The following is a 22,282-nucleotide window of genomic DNA, read 5'->3' on the forward strand; positions in this document are numbered from 1 at the left end:
AATTTTCTGTGTTCTGGCTGTGTTTTCTGTTGCTAATATTTAGTTGTCTCTAAACTTGGTTGTGTGAGAAGGCACGGCATATCCACCTATGCCTCCATCTTGGTGGAAGTTCCAGAATGCATTTTTCTTTCGGCAAATAGACTTTCTTTGTAAATTTTTGCTATTTTTCCCAACTTTTTATTTTGAAAACTTTCAAACCTATTGATAAGATGGCAACATTTTGTCACATTTGCTTTATGTCCCCTTTGCTCTGCACATATACACACACACATCACATGAATTTTTTTTTTTTTTTAGGAAATTTGTGATCTAATATTCAGGCTGTAATCAGATTTCCCCAAATGTTCCAATAATATCTCTTACAGTTTTTTATTTTTATTTTTTGATCCAAGATCCAGTCAAAATCACGTGTTGCATTTAGTCATTATAAGTCTTTAGTCTCCTTTAATCTGGAATAGTTCCCCAGCCTGTGTTTCTTTTTCATAACTTTGGCATTATTTGAAGAGTTGAGACCACTTGTTTTGCAGTGTCTTTCAGTTGGACTTGTCTCTCTCATAAGATTCAGATCAAACATTTGTGGCAGGAGTACTACATAGGGGATGTGTTCTCCATGTATTATATCCAGAGGCCCATGGTGTCAGTTTGTTCCATTGTTACAGATGTTTCGTGTGGTGGTTTAGTGAAATGGTGGCCTCAGATTTCACCACTGCAGCTTTCCCCTTCTGTAATAAATTAGTACTCTATGGGTAGTACTTGTGCAAGGATGTCTTCCAGATTTCAGTTTATATGTGGTTAAAACAGGCACTAGAATTGTTTTGAAGTTTAATTGGGTCTTATGTATTATGTACTTTTTTTTAAAGATTTTATTTATTTATCTTTAGAGGGGAAGGGAAGGAGAGAGGGAGAGAAACATCAATGTATGGTTGCCTTTTGTGCGTCCCCTGCTGGGAACTGGCCTGCAGGGAACCAGCCTGCAACCCCGGTATGTGCCCTGACTGGGAATCGAACCATGATTGTCTGGTTCGCAGGCCCGCGCTCAATCCACTGAGCTACACCAGCCAGGTTGTACTTTTCTTAATTGATATGTAAATACTCCTTTATGATTATTTTCATTGTTAACATTTAGTGAGCTGTTAGTCATTAGATACTAGATGCTGTTCTGAAATCTTCATACCTAGCTACCATTTTACCCCTTCATTTTACAGAAGAAACTGAAGCTTGAGAGATCATGCCGGACTTTGTATTATGCAGCTATCTGTGTCCACTTATTTTTCACTTCTTTAAATAGAGTCTATTTACCTGTAACATCAAAATGTTGCATTGTTCCGCAGTAACAGCTATGAATATATCCTTTCATAGATTCCACAAATATAGGTTTCCAGTATTGTATGAAATAGGTTTATACTAAAAATTTCTTGCTTGTCTGAAACTCACCTTTACTAGGAGTCCTTTGTTTTTATTTGGCAACGCTGTCAGTATGGCTGTCCCTGATCACCTCAGTTGAAATTGTAACTCCCATCTCAGCACTTCCTGCCTTTCTTTTTCTCCATAGCACTCTATGTATACAATGTATTTTACTTTTTTTATGTCATGTGTGTATTCGACTCCTGGAATGTAAACTCCACCAAGTCAAGCTTTTTTTTTTTAACTTTTAAATTGAGGTTTAATGTACATGTAGGAAAGTTCAGGTGTTATAAGTGTATTGCTCAATGAATTATTCAAAATGAACATACCCATATAACCACCATCTAGAAGGACAAAGATTTATTTACTTAGTTAATTATTTAGTTACTTATTTATTTTATTGTTGACACTATGACAGATGTCTGCCCATTTCACCACCCCTGTGGAGGACAAAGATTTTTAGTCTAAATATATTTTCAGTGCCTAAAATAGTACCTGACACACATAGTAGGTGATCAGCAATACTTGTTGAATAAATCAATGGTGTAACAGGTGAGTTAGGCGATCAGGTTACTTTTGTCCAAATCATTAACCAGATAATTTATTGATTACTTATTGTTTGGTTGTTATCCCATTGAAAAGCATAATTTTTTATGAATATGAATAGCATAATTATTTAGCTATTCCCCTGCTGTTGAACATTTAAGGATGTTTATTTGTGGCTTTTCAAATGTATATGTATATACGTATGTATTTTTGATCTTCAGAAATCTTGTGCACTAAAAATTAGTCCTCATTTCAGATTGTGTTCATGGACTATTTTCCTAAAAGACATTACTAGGTCAAAGGATATGAGCATGTCTAAGCCCCTTCTCAGGTAGGTAGAATATACACTGGCAGGCAGTAGACCCGTCTGCTGGCGAAGGCACACAGAAAGAACTGACACTGGGGCCCCATGTTCCCTGCTTTGGAGAATAGCTAGCAGAGCAGGTGGCCAGAGTATGTTAGTTGCCTTGACATCATTTTCTTTGGTGGGTAGAGGGACTGAAATGCTTTGGGTGTGAATGCCATCTACTCTCCTTCTACCAGATATAAGACTTTGGGCAAGCCATTCAACAGATTTCAGGTTACTCCTCTCTACAGTGAGGCTAGCAGATTCTTTGGCATTGGCAGTGTGGACTACATGGTGTGTAATCTCAGGAACTGATAACTGCAGCCCTAGTGCAGTTGGCCCTGGTGCTCCAAATTTACCCAGTCCCTGGTCCCAACTTTTTTGTTAGGTAAACTGACTGATGGATGCAAGGTGACCACTTCAACTAGGACAAGAAATACTTGCTTGGACAGGATGCTTAAAGGACAGGATTCTTAACCTTCCCATTGTGTCTACAGGTATGCAGGTTATAACTCCTTCCAGACAGGTTTATTTAACTGTGAGAGCACATGGCCCAGCTTAGGCTGCCCTCATCTTTGCTCACTTATGGATGACACATCCATATCTTCTACCGTCCATTACCTTTGCTGGAAAAATAGGTACTGCATTACCTCTTTCTCACACCAGTCAGCTCTCTCTAGGATTGCTTCCAATCCTAAAGTGCTGCTAACAGCTCTGTGTCATTTGTGACTAGAGTACAAATTGTCATGTGTAAACTAGTCTGTGTGGACATTACACCACTTTGCTGTCAGGAAGAGGAGGCGGGGGTTTCTTCTTTCTTCTGATGTTCTCACTTTATCAGGAAGGAGACTTGGTCATTCATTCAGCTAATATGTATTACTAAGGGCTTCTGTGGGAGGTATATTATATTTATCCCATGAAAAGTATAAGTTTTAATGAATATGAATAGCATAATTATTTAGTTCTTTCCCTGCTGTTGAACATTAGGAGGTTTGTTTGTGTCCGTGGGAGGAGGTTATTCTTAAACTTTCACTAAGCATCCAAACACCAAAGGAGAGCGATAGGAATGCTCACGGGGGCTGGGGGGTGGGCGCTGGGGGGAGAGAGAAAGGAGAGGAGTAAGAGTTGGAGTTTCTCTGCCGTCCTTTAAACCATTTTTGCAAATTTAAAAAAGTACTCAATAATACATCCATTTTATTTTAATATTAAAATATTTTTAAATTACCAGATTATTTAACTTTTCCTCCCCAATGGCCAGTAAAAATCTATGCTCCAGGAAGTTGAGCCATGGTTATTTGGTAGTAATTGCAAGCACAGGGCTGTTCGGAAGCAGAGAAATAGCTGTTACATATTCTTTCTTGGGGAAATGTCACTGGTGATATAAAATGGACTAAAACACATTCTTTGCCTTCAAAGAACCAGCTTGGGTATGTGTGATCAGAGGACAGGCGTGAAGGCATTGATTATATAAAGGGGTGGGCAATAGTAGGTTTATAGTTGTAATAGAAATAAATAATATAGTAATTAATAAGCAATAATACAAGAATAAACTCCATTTTGCATATTCACAACTGTAAACCTGCTTTTCCCCTCCCCCCAGTATTCACTAGGTTCCAACTAGAGTTGCATCATAAAAGTTTGATTCAAAGTGTGAATTCAAATTTACTCATTTTGGAAAATTATTTTTTAACCATTTAAACCATTCCTGCAAACTTAAAAAATTCTCAATAATTCATTTTATTTTAATATTAAAATGTTTTAAATTACCAGATTATTTAACTTTTCCTCCCTGAAGTTTGCTCGTTACTTCACTCAATGAAAGAAGATGCCCAAGTGAGTTGGAGATGAAATGAGAGCTGTGGGTCTGCTTTTCCATATGAATGTCTGTTTTCTCCTCCTGTGTGTACTGGGCATCCCACTGATTGGAAACCGTGTGTTCTCACACGCATTTGTGCTCAGTAATGTGCTCTTCTTCCTCTGGTGTAAAAGAGAAGAAACAGTAAGTTCTAACACTGGAGGGACATGTCGGAGGCTAGTGTTGGAGGTGCCTCCAAAGGGAATTTTCAAGGGTAATTTTGAATAAACAGCTTTTTCCTTTAGTCTTACCACCCCTGTGTCCAACTCTGTTGCACCTCCATAGCCCTCGGTGCTTTCTCTGAAATCAGCTGTGGATAAGCTGATTATCCACACAAATCGGCACCTCAGCTGAAGGATAAGAAAGCAGTTGGCCAGAGACCTGAAGCGGTAGTCCCAGGGCAGAACTGTCTCACTCCCGAGGGCACTCATCCTGCTGTGTCATTCTGCTCGTACAGTGTTTATTTAAATTATTTAAATCAATGCTTATTTCAATCATGAAGTGGTCAAAACTAATTCCCTTCCTCCCCTTTTTTTCTTTCTTTTACATAATTTGTACAGCATTTAGTTAAGATTTCTAGAGGACTAAGCACAGGGTTTGCCTGTGCTTTTCTGGCTTACAGCCACGAATTCCATCTGTGCTCTGGCTTGAGTATTGCTCCTTGTTGATTTTCAGGCTACTTTCAGGTAGCCGCTTCTTCATGAAGTCCCCCAAAAGCATATCAGCAGGGAGAGACTGTGCAAGGGTAGGCAACCAGCTGTGAGCCTGGGAGAGAACACATGACACGGAGTTGCAGCCAGCCAGGATCCTCACCGCTACTCCTTTAATAAAATGTGGCATGTTGCCCGGCAATCTGAGAGTCGTGGGCCTTTTTTCTACATACTTTACCAAAAAGCCCTCTGTCACCTCTTGGCTAACCACACAGGGCTGGGTATGAGATAAACTTAGACCAGGTGATTTTCTTTATTTTTTTGTGCCTCTGCCTGCATTTTAGCATTTGCTGTCTCTTCTGTTCTCATTTGTATATCACTTAAAGGTAGAGGTCTCAAAACAAGATGGGAATTAGTTACTGAAAATATATTCTTTTTTTTATTAGTCAAAATTATTTCATTTGTGATTCAAGCCTGGGGATTTTTTCAAAGTCTGTTATATAGCAGCAGAGTCTATAGCATGCACTTCCTTGCCATTTATTTGGTCTTGACAGAAGGATCCAGTTGTGAGTTTTGAAGCAAGCCTGGCTTGCTCTTTTCCTGTTGGTGAAGGCTTCTGACTGTTGCCCTAATCTGGCTCAGGGCATGGGATGCTGTCTGTGAGTTCACTGGAAAAACAGTTTGTGGAGCTTCACACCTGGGACCCAGGGAAGTTGCTGTCACATACTCATATTTTTCTTCATTAAAATCATAGCATAATAACATGCAAAGTCAGGGTAAGTAAATTCATTCATTATACAAACACACTTGATTTTACATGCTCTAAAATAAGACTTTACTTATGTTAGAGGCATTAGATATAGGACCTTGGGTTATAATTTAAAGGATGATGATATTTTTGTAGGGAAAAATAAAGGGAGAGAGTACATTTTTAAATCCACAAATGCTTCATTCATGAGCATTCTATGTACCACTGTATTTCCAAATGTACCACATGACTTTCCAGAGTTGTTTTTCAATTTCCTAGTGTCGAGTACTTTGACATTGTGGAAAATCCTTGCACTGTTGTGAATTTTAAAGTAAAATGTTATAAATAAAGTATTCCAAAAATGTTTATGTAGCAATTTTACAACACTCGCCATTGTATTAATTTCATGTAAATGTTTTCAAATATAAGGCTTGACTTTTTTATCTAACCAGTTGATCTTACATTGTACAGATAGGCAAAAAGATCTACATTGATTTTACCTTAGGATGTAGTAAACAAGATGACTATTTACAACATCTTAGAGGTATTAACAACTTGAAACAGGAAAGCTAGACAATGTCAGCATCACTTAAAAATTTTTTTCATTATTCCCCTGTGGCAAAAAATTTCACGGGTTCATTAAATGCAAATGAATGGTGAAGAACTTGTTAGTTCTCTGAATTTTGGGAGTTGCCACCTTCTAGAAGCACTTACTCATCAAATGGGAAAAACTGCTTTCCCTAACTCTCATGCTGGCATGTTTTCCATGCCCCCTTCCTCTCTCCTTTTTTCTTCTTTTTTTCTCCTGTTCCTCTGTGTGTGTATATGTGTTTGACTCTAGAGAACTGTCACTGCACTTGCTTAAGCTGCTTTGCCACCTTAAAGTGCTCATGTCAGATCTGAACACTCCCTGTAGCAATGGCCTCCCATAACAAGTGAATAAACTTATGGGTGAAGAAAATAAAGAGGTAAGAGTTTTCCTAAAATCATGCAGTCTGTAGGGGTGTTATTTGGTCATTTAAAAGGAGAAAAGTACAAATAGAATGACTGTGTTAAATGCCAAGATGAGACTTTCAAATAAAAAATATTTCTTGTTCAGTTTTGTACTCTCCTTTTGCGACATTTGATAATCCTTAGGTCTTTAGTGTGTAGTCTACAAATAGAACCCATCAGTGAGATAAATCAGTCGTTGGACATATTGTCTCAGCAAAGGCAAAGAGTAAAATGGGTGTGGAAAATAAGACTAACTTTGTCATTCTATATTTCCCTTTGAAAAGTGTGTGATTTTCTGTATACTTCTTTTCTGGAGTCAAACTTTGGCAATTGTAACAAATACATTTCATTGTCCCAAGGCCAACCTATAGTCTGAAAAGCAGATTTTATTTCTTTTGTTGTTAATCTGTTTACTCTCCATGAAAGGCAGGCACAGTGCCTGGGAGGGCTCCGTGAAGGCACCGAGGCAGCTGGCCTAAGTGTCGGTATTTTTCCAAACCTTTTTGGTAGTGACAGATCATATGTGGGGTGTCCTAGGGACACCGAAAAGGTGTGTTGACATTTGATGTAGATTCAGAATGTTCCACCTCTGGAGATGGATCGCAGGGTGAGGAGTAGGGAAGAGATGAAAGGCAGGACTAGGAAGAGGGCTCTTGTTCATAGAGTAACACCATGGTGCCTTCATGAGAGCACTGACAGGTTCCAGACTCGTGGCGTGACAAGCAATGGTTAAAGGAATGCACAGGCAGAGTTATCCCATTTATATGGACTTTACACATAATTTCTGTGACCCCTTCCTTACTAGGTTGGGAGAGGTTGCTTTTTGGTGACTGATACCCTCTTTCCCAGGGGTAATGACTCATTTTGCAGGTGAGATAGCTCAGCCCTGCCTCACTGATAAGGGCCTGTCATTCTCATTTTCTCTCCCGGTCCCCTCCTTTCCTCAGGGGTTTCAGCTGGTTAATGAATAAGGTGAGTCAGGAGGCATAAATACATTCTTTGATCAAATGAAAACTACATCAAAACATCCACAGTAAGACATTTAATGAAAGTGTAAATACTGTAGCACAGCATCTCCTGTTTCTGGTTGGTTTATAAATAGACTTTAAGCTTCTCAACTACTGAAACCATTCAATCTGAAAATTTGCTGCCCTATCAGGCTTTTTTGCAAGCCTGGTTATGAGAAATGGAGAAAAGATGGGTCAGTTATGTTTTATTACAACAGCATTAATATTGTGGCAGATTAAATGCTTCATAAACAGCTCCATAACCTGTCAAGTTTAAGTAGTCAAAAAGTATTGTCTTGATGTATGTGGTGTACGTTTATATCTGGTGTGTATTTGTATCTGGTATCCAAAGCATTGTTACAAGAACTAGTCCAGGTTAAAGAACTCTACTTAATTCTGACTGTAGACCCAGCTACTATCTCTAGCCAGCAGTTCAGTTACATGTGAGCTCTGGTTGGTGAATAGAGTCCTAAAAGTTCTTTTGTTGATTAACCTTTTAGAACACAAAGCACATTGTGGCCTAGAAATGCCATTTTGAAAGGTGGGTGTCAGTGAGCTGTGGTGTGTTTCAGACTTGGGTCTGGGCCCATTAGTGGGTCAGGAAATCAGTGCTGGTTGACACCAGTATAAAAAAAGAAAGGAGAAAGAAACAATAGAAAACATCAGAGTGGGTTGGATGTAGAGTAAAGGTAGGTATTGTTTGGTGATACTGTAGCAATTTAAAACCAGTTGCGTACTCTATGCTGCCATCTGAGTGTAAAAGACACTCATGTGGGGTGGGGAGTAAGTTGTGGCAGCGATGGGTTAAATTTGGCCCTTTACCACCAGCAAACACTGCAACTAACATGAGGCAAGTGACTTAACCTGTCTGGGGCTGTATCTGTTCAAATTCATGCTCAAAACAGGGTTGTTTCATACAGGTAAGATTAGAGATGAAATAAAATATGTTGAGATTAACATATTAGGATATTAGAAAATATAAAATAATATATTAGGGTTAGAGCCAATATAGCATTGGGTGCATGGTAACTTCTCTATAAACCATGATTATTATTTATTTGTACTCCTTTGTGATATGTACATAAGCCTTAAATATACTGTTATAAAATAGTAAGTAAATTCTTAAATACTATAAAACTTGTACTTCCCCAGAGAAAAATTTATTCAGTGTTCTTGACGTGTAGGATCTGCCATTTTGTACAGTCTAGGAGATCTTTGATTTTTACTTTAAATTATTCCTGTGTAGTTGAGACATCAATCTTAATTTTCTCCCATGAAGTGTGAAGAATGTTGTAAATTACTTAGGTCTTTCAGCTGTCTGTCAAGTTCCTCAAGACTGTTAAGTATGGAATTGCTTTCCAACTCCTATTTTAAGTTGCTTGTTTCGTCTTTAAAAAAGAAGAAGAAGAAGAAGGTTCTCTCTCTCTCAGCTCTCAATTCTAAACTTTTTTGGAACTCCATTCGCTCCTGTGTGAATCCATTATAAAGTTCCTTCTTACTTTCTGCACATCACTACCCCATCTTTTAAGGTGCTATTTCAGTACTTGTGAAAACTTTTTGTTTGACTTGGGTTTAGAGCAGCTGCTCTGTTGACAGCATTGAGGGGTAGGTTAAAATAGTTATCAAAACCGTAGTCAGGGAGATCAGGACTCAAATCCAGCTCTGCCAATTAGTTATTTTGTCCCTCGACAAGTTACTCAACCTCTCAGCCTATTTTTGTATTTGTAAAAGTAGAGCCACTGCCCACCTTGAGGGGTTGATCTGAGAAGAAAAAGAGCAAGGACAGGTTGGTAACTCTCTGCAAAGAAGGCCACTCGCTATCTCTGGCAGGGTCATTGCAGTAACTAGCCCATAGGCTTTTCTCTCTTCTCTCATCTCCAGCCCTGGAGCTCAGGAAGACCTACCCCTCCACCCAGGAAACAGCCAACCTCCAGGCGCAGCTTTCTACCCGCAGATTCCCAAAGCTCTGCACCCACTCCTCTCTTCTCTCTCAAGTGGATCCCACACATTTACTTCCCAGGGCCTTGCACTATTTCTCCCTCACCTCTGGGCTTACCCAGTGACTTTTTTTCCAACAGCATGAAAACCTGGATCCCCTCCATCTTTTCAGAACTCCTGAGATCCCAATTCATCTTGGCTTCTGATCATTTCCCTCCTTTCACAAGTTCAAGTGATCAGCATGCATCCCCCTTGCCATGGTGTCCTCTTACTCTCAGCCTACTGTGGTGTCCCTGCACAGCCCTGAGCTTACTCTTACTAAGCTCCTCGGTGTCCTCTGTGCTATAGCTTCACCAGACCCTCTCCTCTTACCGGGTCACTAAGTCCATTGACGTTCTTCCTTCTTGAGCTCCCTAGCACCCTCCTCTCTGGGCTGGTCCCTTTTCTTTTCAGCCTACAGCTTCTCAGGCCCCCATGCCTGCTCTTCCCCATGTACATGATGATTAAATGTCCATGTTCCTACTTCCATTAGGAATTCTTTTCTTATTCTGTGCCTTCTCCATTCCAGTTCCTGTCCTTGCCCCCCATCCCCACCCACAGTGATCTTACAGAAGCAAACATCAGATCACATCCTCCTCCTGACTAAAAACCCTGTGGGGGCTTCTGCTGCACTCGGCATGACCAAGGACTTTCTGTGCTGTGTCTGTCACTCTGGCTTCACCATGAGTTCCTCTCTTCTCCCTCTTTAGGGCTCCACCATTAAGGTCTTTTTGTGGTTCCTCAGTCAAGACCGTGCTTCCTCACTCAGAGATCAATCACATCATGTTCCTTCTGCCTACATCATGAATCCCAACTCTCAATAATTTTAATATTGTCTATTCTCCCAACCCGCAAGTCTCAGCAAAGACACGAATGTCATCTCTTTGAGGAAATGGTCCCTGTGTCCTAGGCTTGATCAGCGCGCCACTGGAAACCCCAGAGCGCTTCTCCTTTTCTAACCCTCAGCACACATGCGGAGCTCTGTGCGCTGCCTCTCTCTCCCTGCGGAACACACGACTGTGTTTCTGATTCGCCCTCACAGCTCCAGTTGCCTAGTCTTAGAAGATGGTTGGTTTGTTCATGAATGAATGAATAGATTAATAAGAGAACAAATGTAAATTTAATACATCAGTGTCTGTTCATACACAAATGGATAGATAGATGAACAAGTGAGGATGAACTACATTTGTTAAGCAGTTTAGCATAGTTCTTGATATATAGAAAGTATTCAATAAATGGCAGCTTCCTTTGTTTGTGATTGGTTTTCAGCTAGTAACCATGAAAAAAATCACCACCAGTCTGGTTAATGGAAGCAGTGTACCTTAGTGATGGCATTCATTAAATGCTAAGGCAGTTTGGGTAGGCTTTGGGAATTTAGAACTTAAATACCAGTCTCTTCTCCTCACACTCAGCCTTTTAATAACTTGCCTTTATTGTCTCTTCTTCTCTCCAGCCTTCTTCACGTTAAAAATCATTGTTTTTCACCTTATTCTTGCCTACTTGGTGTTCTCTTGCCAGTCTGTTCCTTTCTTTCCTTTCCTCCACCTCTGGATGTGAATTTCTTCAGGATAGGGAATTTCTCTTCCCTTCGGCCACACCCCAAATACCCATCACAGCACCTGGGACTAGTGTTTGTTAAATAAATGAATGGTGGTGACTATTTAAAAAGGAGACTGTTGTGTTGCCAGTAGACTTAGTAGAAATTAGTTGATTAATTTTGATCTCAGTACAGTTTTCAAAAATTATAGTTCAGTTTCTGATTTTATACTTGCTGAGTGGTTGATATATTGGTTTCTCTATTCTCCATTTTCTTTCCACATTTTTACGTAGGAGAGATTTTGGTAGATTGCATCTGTATTCTAAATGATAGTCGTATTCCATGAGCTATTGCAGACTCAAGTATGCCAGGCCTCCTCACTTCTAGCACACAGATACAGCTCACTGAATCTGTGTGCCTGTAGAATGTCTTATATTGGCTTGCACAGTTCTTTTTGTCAGAAGTATGTTTTGTAATTTAACAGCAGTAGCCTCATTAATTAGGCACCTACTATGTGCCAGGCCTTATGCTAGAAGCTTTGCATACATACTCACTTCTCTTTTTAATGGTCTTATCAGATAGGTGGACATGATCATTTTATGGATAAAGAAACAGAAGCCCAGGAAGGCAGATGACTTGCCTCAGGCAAGTTAAGGTTTGGGTGGAATTTGAACCCACGCCCCACCTGACTTTGTTACCTCTCTTTTTTATATTATAGGCTTCAAGTAAATGTCCCTACATCTACATACCAGCCTTTGTCTAGTTTATAAAGAGTATTTTCTTTGCCCCTTCTTTGGCCTTAGAGGTGAAATGAGATGTGGGACAGTGACCAAAATGAGTGCCTTCCTTTCTTTAGTTGAGGGACATGATGTGGAGAGAGCATGGAGTCATAGGTGTGACTTGCAGGTGGCAGAACTAGGATGGCACTCTCCCCTTCTCTGCCACTTCTTGCCGGGTGCCAGCTAAGTTTTCTCACAGCCTTGTCAGTAACACCCACCTTCACCGTGGTAAGAAACCAGTGGGGTGGGGTATGTGGAAGGTGTCTGTGAACGCTTAGCTGCTCTTGTCGTCATGCTCTGCACTTTACATCTTTGAAAGCAGGGTGCCTGAGACTGCTTCCTTCCCCTTTATTCATTTCTTTTTGGGGGTGCCCCCTCAGAATCAGGTGCTGTGGTGGAGACCTTGGGAAAGCAGAGACAAATGGATCAAGTCTCCTCTTCCTCTTACTTCATTGTTTCCATCTATCCCCCTAACAGGGCTTGAATCGTATTGCCTTAGTTTTCACTTTTTCAGGCTCAGTATTTTTAAAGAAAATTAGTTTGTTGGAGAAGTACCCACTGTATGAAGGAATAACAAGGACGAGGAATCACATGCCGTGGTCCTCAGCTTGTGCCTGAGGCAAGTCCATTGGTCTCGTTACTGTGAGGTTCAGGTGTGGCGATGTGTAGGCACTGTTACTGTGCAAGGGAACTGGCTCTTCAGCGTCGGAGACACTGCCTCTTGTTCCAAGTCCAGGGCTCTTCTTCCACTAGATCCAGGCTTCACCATGGGATATTTAACTGAAAATTTTGTGCATATATATCCTGGTTCCAGCTTTTTTCTCTTGAGTAAGAACAGGCTATCAACAGATATAAAAGCTGTTTCTTCCCTCCTTTCCTTCCATAATCATGGATTAAGTTCCCACCAATGTACCATGGTAGAGCCCAGGCACAACAAAGGTGAGTAAAGTACGGTCCCCTTCCTCAAAGGGCATCTGGCCCTGTTGGGTAAATGTGGGGAAAGAGTAAGAGCCGAGGTGAGAGAGCCCCACAGGGCTAAATGGTTACTGATGCACTGGTGGTCACTGCATGGTACATCTGCAGGTTGGGACTCTATCTTGAAGATTCTGAAGGTTTCTACAGAAGAGAGTGGATATGGTCAGCAGGGCAAGGATGGATTTGCAGAGGGTAAAACAGAGGGTCTCTTATTCTGTCTGGCTTGCCCATTTTTGCCTTGGCACACTGTAAATAGCTATATATCATCATGCTCACTAGACCACTCATCCTGTCTGCACCTCAGTGTCTGCTGAGACCCTTTGATGGGTTAAGGGTGAATACATCCTGGGTCAGGTTTCTGAACATAGGAAAATGTTCAAAATGACCATTAAGTTTGCATGGTTTTGTTTTGTTTTGTCTTAGCTCCTTTCTTTAAAGATTTTAAAGTTTGCTCCTCCGTTTCCTATTTGATACAAGTAGAAAAGTGGTCACTCTGTTGAAAACCAAAATATAATCAAAATTATGTGGAACATGACAAAACATTTGTATCCATTATGTTCACAGTTAAATAAATAAGCAAACACAGAACATTTGGTGTCATGCTGGCATGGGGTGGAAACCTAGAATGGCAGTATGGTAGTGTAGGGCCGGGCTGGAGACTGTCGGAGAAGTAAGGAGGCCAGCTTAATGGGAGTCTGAAGCAGGCACCTTTGAGTGTGAAAACCCATGTTGACATATAGAGAATAGGTTTGGGGTCTGCAAAGCTGCTCTGACACACGTCACTGCTGGCGGTGGATTAATATACCAGGTATCACACCGAGAGTCCTTTTATTACTGTTGTGTGGAGAGATGGACGGGCTCGGATCATCTTGCACACAGGTGTGTGTGCCAGTGTTAACTTTAAATGGCACCATCTGCGCCCCTTCCAGGGCATGGGGTGTTATGAGAAGAATGCAGGCTTTCGTTTGCCTCCCAGCACAAACACTTGTAATCTTTGGGGCCCTGGGCTAGTCGCTCTTTCTGAGTCTGTTTCCTTATCTATTAATATAAAATCAGGATAATGCTTACAGGATTTTCTGTACCTTGCAGTGTAAGTATTTGATAAATATTTCTCATTTTTGTAAACATTGAATTAATAAGAATATAGGTAATTCCCTTAGAAACTGAGAACATGTTGGCTGAGGAAGGCCATTGTAAAAAATGCAGGACTAATAATGGTGTGTCCTGCAGTTTCCCAAATGCTCCCTCATGCCCCTCCCAGCAGTTGCTACAATAAACCGATCTTATCAGTCTGATAAGCAGGCTGTACTGCTGTGCGGGGGAAGGTTTGAGAAGTCTGGCACATCAGCAGCAGTGCTCATTTGCACTACCTAGGCCATTCAGGAGCATGTCCTTTTCACAGAAGACATACAAACCAAAGTTAAGTGTAACCTGGTCTTACATAGACCTTCTTACTTGGGCATTATGTATTGGAAATGACCCTTAGTAGCTGGACAGGAAGACAACAGAAAACCTAAACAATTGGTTTAGTTAAAATGAAATGAACATCTATGAAACCACCACTCAACCAAAGAACTAAAATGTTGGTAATAAATTACATCTACCTGTTGTTCCTCCTCTATCCCACCCTCCTCATTCCCCACCAGGAGCAGCCACTTTCCTGAAAGTTGTGTGGATCGTTTTCTTGGTTTTAGTGTTTTGTGTTTTAATTCTTTCTCTCTCCCCAGCAGCATCCATTCTTTCCCCCCGCCCCCCACCTCTTCTGTTACAAATCTATAAAACGTTACCTATTGCCTGAGGTTGAGCAGCTCTTTATATAATTATTATCATCACATGCTGCTTTTTCTGTGAAATGGCTACGTGTGCTTTTCCTGTCTGTTGCCCATTTTTCTGTTGGGCACTTTCTGACCGATTTGTACATGTTTCCGTGTGTTCTGGTGCACATTCTCCATCAGTTGCATGTGTTGCACACGACTTCTCCCAGTTTGTAGATTGTCTTCACTCTCTAGAGTGTCTTCTCATGACAAAAGCTTTTCTATTAATGTAGCCAAATTTATTGATCTTTTTTATGCTTAACACTTTTTGTATCTTCATAAATTCCTATTTCAAGTTCAGAAAGATATTTACTTATATTTTCTTTTCAAGTTTTCAAAGTTTATTTTTGACGTTTACATTCTTCACCCATCTGGAATTGATTTTTTGGCAGCGTATAAGAATTCAATTTCATTTTTTCCTATGGATGAACAATTTTTCCAGCTTTTCCTTTTCCACACTTTCTGTTAGGATGTCTCTGTCAAAAATCAAACTTTGACAGATGCATAAATCTGTTTCTAGGTTCCTCTGTACTATCAGTCAGTTTGTTTCTCTTTGCACCATGCTACACTGTCTTAATTGCTTTACCTTAAGCTTCTTCTTCTTTTTATTATTTAATTATTGTTCAAGTACAGTTTTCTGTCTTTTACTCCCATCCCAGCCCATCCCCCCAGTGCTCCCCACCTCCCTTCCAATTCCACCCCCCTTAGTTGTTGTCCACGTGTCCTTTATACTTGTTCCTGTAAATCCTTCCCCTTTTTCCCCTGAAATTCCCTCCCTTCTCCCCTCTGGTCACTGTCCCCCTGTTCTCTATTTCAGTGTCTTTGTTTTTATTTTGCTTGCTTGTTTGTTTTGTTGTTTACCTTAAGCTTCTTTAAGGCAAGTCCCTCCATCCCCATTTCTTCATAAGAAATGTCTGGGCTATTGTTGGCTTATTCGTTTTTTCACTTAAATTTTGGAGTCAACCTTTCTAATTCCACAGACTAACTGAGGTATAATTTATATACAGTAAAATTACACTCTTTGTGGAACAGTTCTGTTTCAACAAATGTAATCACATTCAATGTATAGGGCAGTTACATCACCCCCCAAATTGCCTCATCTCCTTTGTAGTTGACCTTCTCCCTCTGTCCCTGGCTGCCACTGCTCTGGTTTTTGTTCAGAGATGTTTTTAATTTCATTTAATTTTTTGCAATGTCTTATTAAAATGTTGGATTTTTTTTTTACTGCAATTGCATTAAATCTATGAATCAATTTAGGAAGGAATCTATACCCTTATGTTAAGTCTTTTTGCCCTTAAACATAGTATATCTATCAACTTAGTTGGAGAAACTTAGCTTGACAGTAATGGAAAGAGCTTACTAATTTTTAGGAAAAAAGCCTATAAACATTTTAAGCAGTTTTTTAAAACTCCTAGTAGATGAATCATTTCATGAGATAATTGTTCATCTAAATAAAAACATAAACACACACAAATATGTGACAGACATGTGGCAGTGTTACATTAAAAAAGAGAAAGACCCACCTTGGTTCCAAACCAGCTTTATTGCGCTCCTACAAGACCTTAGGCAAGCTGCTTAGCTTCCCTGCTGCTCTGTTCCTTTATCTGTTTGATGACTAGAATATCCCTTTCCTTATGCAGTTGTTGTGAAGATTAAATGCTATAATGTGTGCAGAGTGTCAAGAGACAGCGGACCCAGCACAATGCAGCCGTGAGTGGATGAGACTATTATGTGGGAGGAACTGCTCTCATTCACCTACAAGGAAAAGGGAGAACTCTCAGTGTGTTTGGTTCCCTAGTGGCTGAACCAAGTGCCATAACCAATGGATGGCCTTGAATCATTTCCCTGACAATTTTGGAAAAGGTTAGTGTTGCCAAGCAGCCGACTTACATGCTGCTTCTGACAGGCGAGCTGGAATCACTGGAGGACACTGCTGACAGCCAATTCATTTTGCTGATTCATCCATTAGAGGGGTGGCTTTGAGCCAGAGCTTGGCTTCTAGATTAAAAGCGGAGAGCTGCAAAGCTGCTGGGACTTGAAGGAATGCTGGTAAATTATTGCCATGTGAAGGCCAGCAGTGAAAAGTGGATTGTTATTTGTTTCCCCTTTTAAGGGATCCTAATTCCAAATGTGCTCCAATAAATTCCCCCTCCTTGGTTAGGGAGTTGTTTGTAACATTTGTCCATGGGACTGAGAGTAAAATTATTGGAAACAATTGGACACTTAAATAGATTATCTTGGCTCCTTTGTGATCCAGTTATCACCTTTGTTTTAGTGGGCAATATTGACTCAGGCCTACTCTTTTATTTGGTAGTCCAAATTAAATTTGGGAGAGGGGTTATTGCAAATGTCATGGCTTTTAAGCACGTTTGCAGAATGAACCTGGCAGGTAAAGAAATGAAACTCAAAGAGGAAAATGCAGAAAGTGCTCCTTTACCAAGAGTCAGTACAGAATAATGATGGTGGAATCTATGGGTTCTCATTTTGTATCATGTTGGTATGTTATCCTGTTTTTGTAGGCAGTGTCAAGCATACAGGGGAATCAACTCTGCATAAAGCTCACATGTGATAGGGTGAGCTTAATAAGAGGGTGGAAGCTGTGTCTTATTTTACCAAACACATAGCATTGTCCCTGGACAGACACCGAATGAGCAGTTAGTGGATGGAAGGATAGATGGATAATGTTTGTTACTATGGAAATTGTTAGGTGGTTAGATAAATGAGGGGAAAAGTCAGAAATGTGGCCCACTGAAAGCAAGAAAAGTAACTGTCACAGGAATAAGGTTTTCAAGAAAGAACCCTGCTTCTGTGGTTCTCTGATGTGAGTGACTTTGGTCAATAGCACGTCTGCAGAACTTGATGCCTCTGTTTATCTGCTTGTGAGTGAGTCAGAGCTCACATACCAGTAACTCACTCTGGTATGGCAGATGGTATAATATGAAAGTTCCTTAATACTCTTATGCTTTTTTTCTTTTATTTTTGTTTTTCTTTAACTCTAGTGAATGTTTGAAATGTATGGCAAACTTCTTAGTAAAATTGGTGATTTTTTAGAATTGGGTTTTTTCTTTTTCTTTTTCTGTAGTTGTTTTATTTTGCTCTTTAAGTAGCTAAACATTTGGCACACCACATTCTCTAATCCACTGTTGTGCTGAGAAGTTTTAAGCAAATCTGGTCCACTTGGAGTGAAGATTAAGTATCAGGTGTTGGCTCTGTGGAGCATCTAGCTCTCACACCGTTATTTTTCCCTCTCATGTAAGGCGCCTAATATAACTGGAGTTCCTTATCCAGTTCTGATGTTCTCAGAGACTGCAGGCTTATCACCTTGCGGCATTATGCCTGTACTCATTCACATAATATTTATTGAGAACTAGTCTGTACCAAGAACTTTGCTAGGAGTGGGTTTAGCGGGTCTATAGATTCTGTGTCAAGTGTCATGGTGCTTTTGAAGCTGGCCAGGTAGCAAGTCAGCGTGACCGGGCTCTTACTGTGTCACTGCCAGTGTGGGTAATAACTGTTGGCAGTGATAATGGGGCTAGGAGAGTATATGCTCAAATTGCATGAGCCAGAACCAGGAAATGGGCACCCATCCACCAGCAGGTCTTCCGCAGGTCCTCACTCCCACACTCCCAGCATTTTCTATCCCACAGCCTCCAGGGAAGAGGCAGCAAGGGATTGCAACAAAACTGACCTGGCCTTAGTCAAGCATTAACACCAAGGAGGGAATAAGTTCCATCCAGCTTTCAAGTACTCCTGCCAGCCAGAGACACATTACAGAGAATTAGCGGTCTTTAAAAGTGGAAGGAGAGGAGGCATGTCTTAGGTATGGTGAGGATCCTTTGAATTTGCAGAGTCTGAAATAAGGTGCAGAGCAGTGAGAAGGCCCCTGTCCTTAGGGTCACACTAGCCTGGCTTTGCATCCCGTCACTACCACTTCCTCATGGTGAGGTGTACGGTAAATCACCTGACTTCAGTGCCCCTGCTCTCTCATCAGCAAAAACAATTCCGCTCTTGCAAGTGTATTGTGAAGATTAGAAATCATGTATGCAAAACACTGGACACAGGTAGACCTTCAGCATTTGACAGTGAAGATTGCTTTTATGGCTATTTTTATTTTTAACAAAATAAATGAGCATTTACAGTTTTCCCTTAGTGGTTTCGATTCATTGTTGTTTTCATTTTCTTACTCTGAAAATGAACAATTTTCAAGCAGTAATGGTACCTGCAAATATTTTAAACATTATTTTACTTAACAGCATGACGATTCTTTACAGTTTTCAGAGCACTTTCACACTATGAGGAGACTGGGGAGCAGTGACACTCTCTTTTCTCCAGATGAGGAACTCAGAGTTGGAGAGTCTGTGGAACATTGCCAAGGCCACCTGACTTCTAAGTGGCAGAGCTGGTGTGTGAGCTCAAACCTGAGCGCTGGGCTCTTTCAACTACCATAGTGCCATTTCTGGGGCTGGGTCAGACTCTGTCATAATGAATTTTTCTTTTCCTTGTAGCTGTCAATACCAGCAAATATGCAGAAAGCTATCGGATTCAGACGTATGCTGAATATGTGGGGAAAAAACATGAGGAGAAACAGATCAAGAGAAAGTGGCCAGAAGATAGCTGGAAGGAGGTTGAGAGAAAGCGGTTAAACAATCAGTGCATATCCTGTGCTCTGCAGAATCACTATTACCGCACCAATAGGTAAGAATCCTTGGCTATTGATTTAAAAGGGCAGAGTTGTTCTAGCAATATCTGTTCTTCTTGCTTCCTACAGGATTGTAAGTAATACATTTGACTTTTGAGAAAGGCTTTTTAAAGACTTTTCTTATCATATCAGAAGTTACTACTACCTTAATTCCTGCTGTGCTTTATTAACCACAGCTGGTTCACTTAACACTCACAAAGCCCTCTTGAGGCAAACAGTATACATCTTATTCCCATTTTACAGAGGAGGAAACAGAGGTTTCATGACTGCCCGTCAGTTTTGGTGAGAGAGCCAGGTTCAGGGTTGAGTTCTGGTCCCTTCCTCTTATCATTGCGCCATGTTGCCTCGCCTGAGCTTCTGAATTCCTCTCAGGTCTTGCATAGGGCTCTGCACCACATATGTACTGTAGAAAAAGATTTGACAAATACCTCCCTTAATGATTTTCATAATCCTATTTTTGGAATTTATTTTTTAAGTTTTTTAAAAAATTATTTTAAGAGAGGGAAAAGGAGAAAGAAGAGAGGGAGGAAAACATCAATGTGTGGTTGTCTCTCGCATGCCCCCTACCAAGGACCTGGCCTGCAACACAGGCGTGTGTCCTGACTGGGAATTGAACTAGCGACCCCTCGATTCGCAGGCTGGCACTCAGTTCACTGTTCCACACCAGCCAGGATCAGAATTTAAATACTGGTAACATTTTGGCATATTTGTGAAACTACAAAACATAGGTATAGAGAACAAGGGTGGAAGAAGTTCATTGTAGAAAGTTAAGTTCATAAAGGTGTGAATTAGCAGAAGAAAAAATTAGCTGGAATCCCACTATCCAGAAGCAATCACAGTTAATATTTCATATTGCTCTTCATACTTTTTAAATGGTTTTATAGGGATTTAAAAAATTGAGGTATAATTAGCATACAATAAAGTGTACAGATTTAAAATGTTTAGTGCAAAAAGTTTTACAGTTACAAATATCCATGTAACCACCACCCTAAGAAAGATATAGAATGTTTTTATCTCCCCCAAAGGTTTCCTTGTACACCCCTTTTAAGCACCCCTGCTGCCCTAAGTGACTACTTCTAATTTCTGTCACTATAGATCAGCGATTTTCAACCTTTTACATCTCATGGCACACATAAACTAATTACTAAAATTCTGCAGCACACCAATAAATATATTTTTTGTCAATCTGACAAAAAAATAGGTATAGTTTCATTCATTCACACTGGATAGCTGTTGTTGTATTGGTTGTTGTCATTTTTTTATTTGATAATCAAATAGAAAAGAGGTCAGTACCCCTGACTAAATAGTCAGGTATTACATGTTTTAAAAATGCTTGTGGTACATCAGTTGAAAATCGCTGCTATAGATTAATTTTTATTCTTGAAATTTGTAAAAAAACGGCATCATGTGGTGTTGTGTTTGGCTTCATTTGCTTAAAATGTTTTTGAAATTCATCCCTGATATTGTGTGCATCAGCAATTCACTATTTTTTATTTTATAGTATTTTGCTGTAGGAATATACATTTACCTGTTCTGTTGGTTGTTGGGTTAGTTCCAGTTGGGGAGTATTATAAATAAGGCTGCTATGATCATCTCATTAAAAAAATTTCTGGACTTCCGCCAAGATGGAGGCATAGGGGGATGTGCCGTGCCTTCTCACACAACCAAGATTATAGAAAACTAAATATTAGCAACAGAAAACACAGCCAGAACACGGAAAATTGAACTTTTCGGAAGTCCGTTAACAACAAATTCTTCAGCCTGACCGGTAAGGGGCGAAACCAGCGGCTGGCGGAGCAGGGTTGCACAGGAAAACTCGGTCAGACTGACTCAGGCGCAGAATCCAGGCGCAGGGTCAGACCTAGTGAGCGACTGAGCAAGCGACCAGGCGAGTGACCACGGGGGAGACAGCGGGGCAGCAGCAGCGGGGCTGCGTGTAGACTGAGGTCGCGCATTTGTGCGCGGGCGGACAGGCGAGGGAGTGGGCGGTTGGACCGGGCCGGCAGGTCCCCACGGCAAGCGGCAGTGGAGGGCGCCGCCATTTCCCTGCTCTGACCCCACCTCCACATACAGCGTCATAACCCAGCGACTCTGAGTGGCCCGGCCCTGGTGAACCACCTAAGCCTCTGCTCCTCACCCAGCTGTGAGAAACACCAGAGGGGGTTGCCATTTCCCTGCTCTGACCACGCCCCCACATACAGCGTCACAACCCAGTGACCTGGGAATCCAAGGCTCCGCTTCTCACACTTAAAGGGCCCGAACAGACCAAGAATGGCACAGGAGGATCTCAGAGCCCCAGAGCCAATAGATCTAAGCGATGAAGAAATAGCAAAACTCTCAGACGCACAGTTTAAAACACTGGTCATCAGGATCCTCACAGAACTGGTTGACTATACCGACAAATTAGACAAATATATGAAGGCGAAACTAATTGAAATGAATGGAATTGCACAGGACACCAATAGCAATGAAAAGGAAACTGGGACTCAAATCAATGGAGTGGACCAGAAGCAATAATGGCAAAGAAAAGAAAGAAGTAGGGTAGGGTGGAGGGGAATAAAGGGGGAATAGAACAACTGTAACAGGATAATCAATAAAAAAATAAAAATAAATAAAATTTAAAAAAATAGCTTTTAAAGTAAAAAAAAAAAATTTCTATGGGCATATGTTTTCTTTTCTCTTAAGTAAATACCTATGACGGGTTATTGGTTCTTAGGTTGGGTGTATGTTAAACTTTATAAGAACAACCAAACAGTTCTCCAAACTGGATGTACCATTTTATACTCCACCAGTGTTGTGTGAAAGTTGCAGTTGCTTCATATCCTTGCCTACATTCGGTGCTCTTAAGTGTTTTTTATTCTAGCCAATATAGAGGATATAAGATGGTATTGTCTTACAGTTTTCATTTATATTTCTTTTGTGGTTAATGATGTTAGTTACCTGCTTGTGTGC

The 22,282-nt window shown here is 40.6% G+C and overlaps 1 protein-coding gene across 2 annotated transcripts in view; it reads left to right on the forward strand.

Annotated features, from left to right (window-relative positions):
- PARN (poly(A)-specific ribonuclease) overlaps positions 1-22,282 on the forward strand; it is a 192,057-nt gene that overhangs the window by 123,753 nt on the left and 46,022 nt on the right. For both annotated transcript variants that reach the window (XM_037141231.2, XM_037141232.2), the window contains exon 22: positions 19,137-19,326. In XM_037141231.2, the coding sequence (XP_036997126.1) occupies positions 19,137-19,326 (190 nt within the window). The remainder of the gene's footprint in view (positions 1-19,136; positions 19,327-22,282) is intronic.

Source organism: Artibeus jamaicensis, unplaced genomic scaffold (genome assembly GCF_021234435.1).
Source record: "Artibeus jamaicensis isolate MK-2021 breed Jamaican fruit bat unplaced genomic scaffold, CSHL_Jam_final contig_729, whole genome shotgun sequence".
In the NCBI taxonomy this organism is placed as follows: domain Eukaryota; kingdom Metazoa; phylum Chordata; class Mammalia; order Chiroptera; family Phyllostomidae; genus Artibeus; species Artibeus jamaicensis.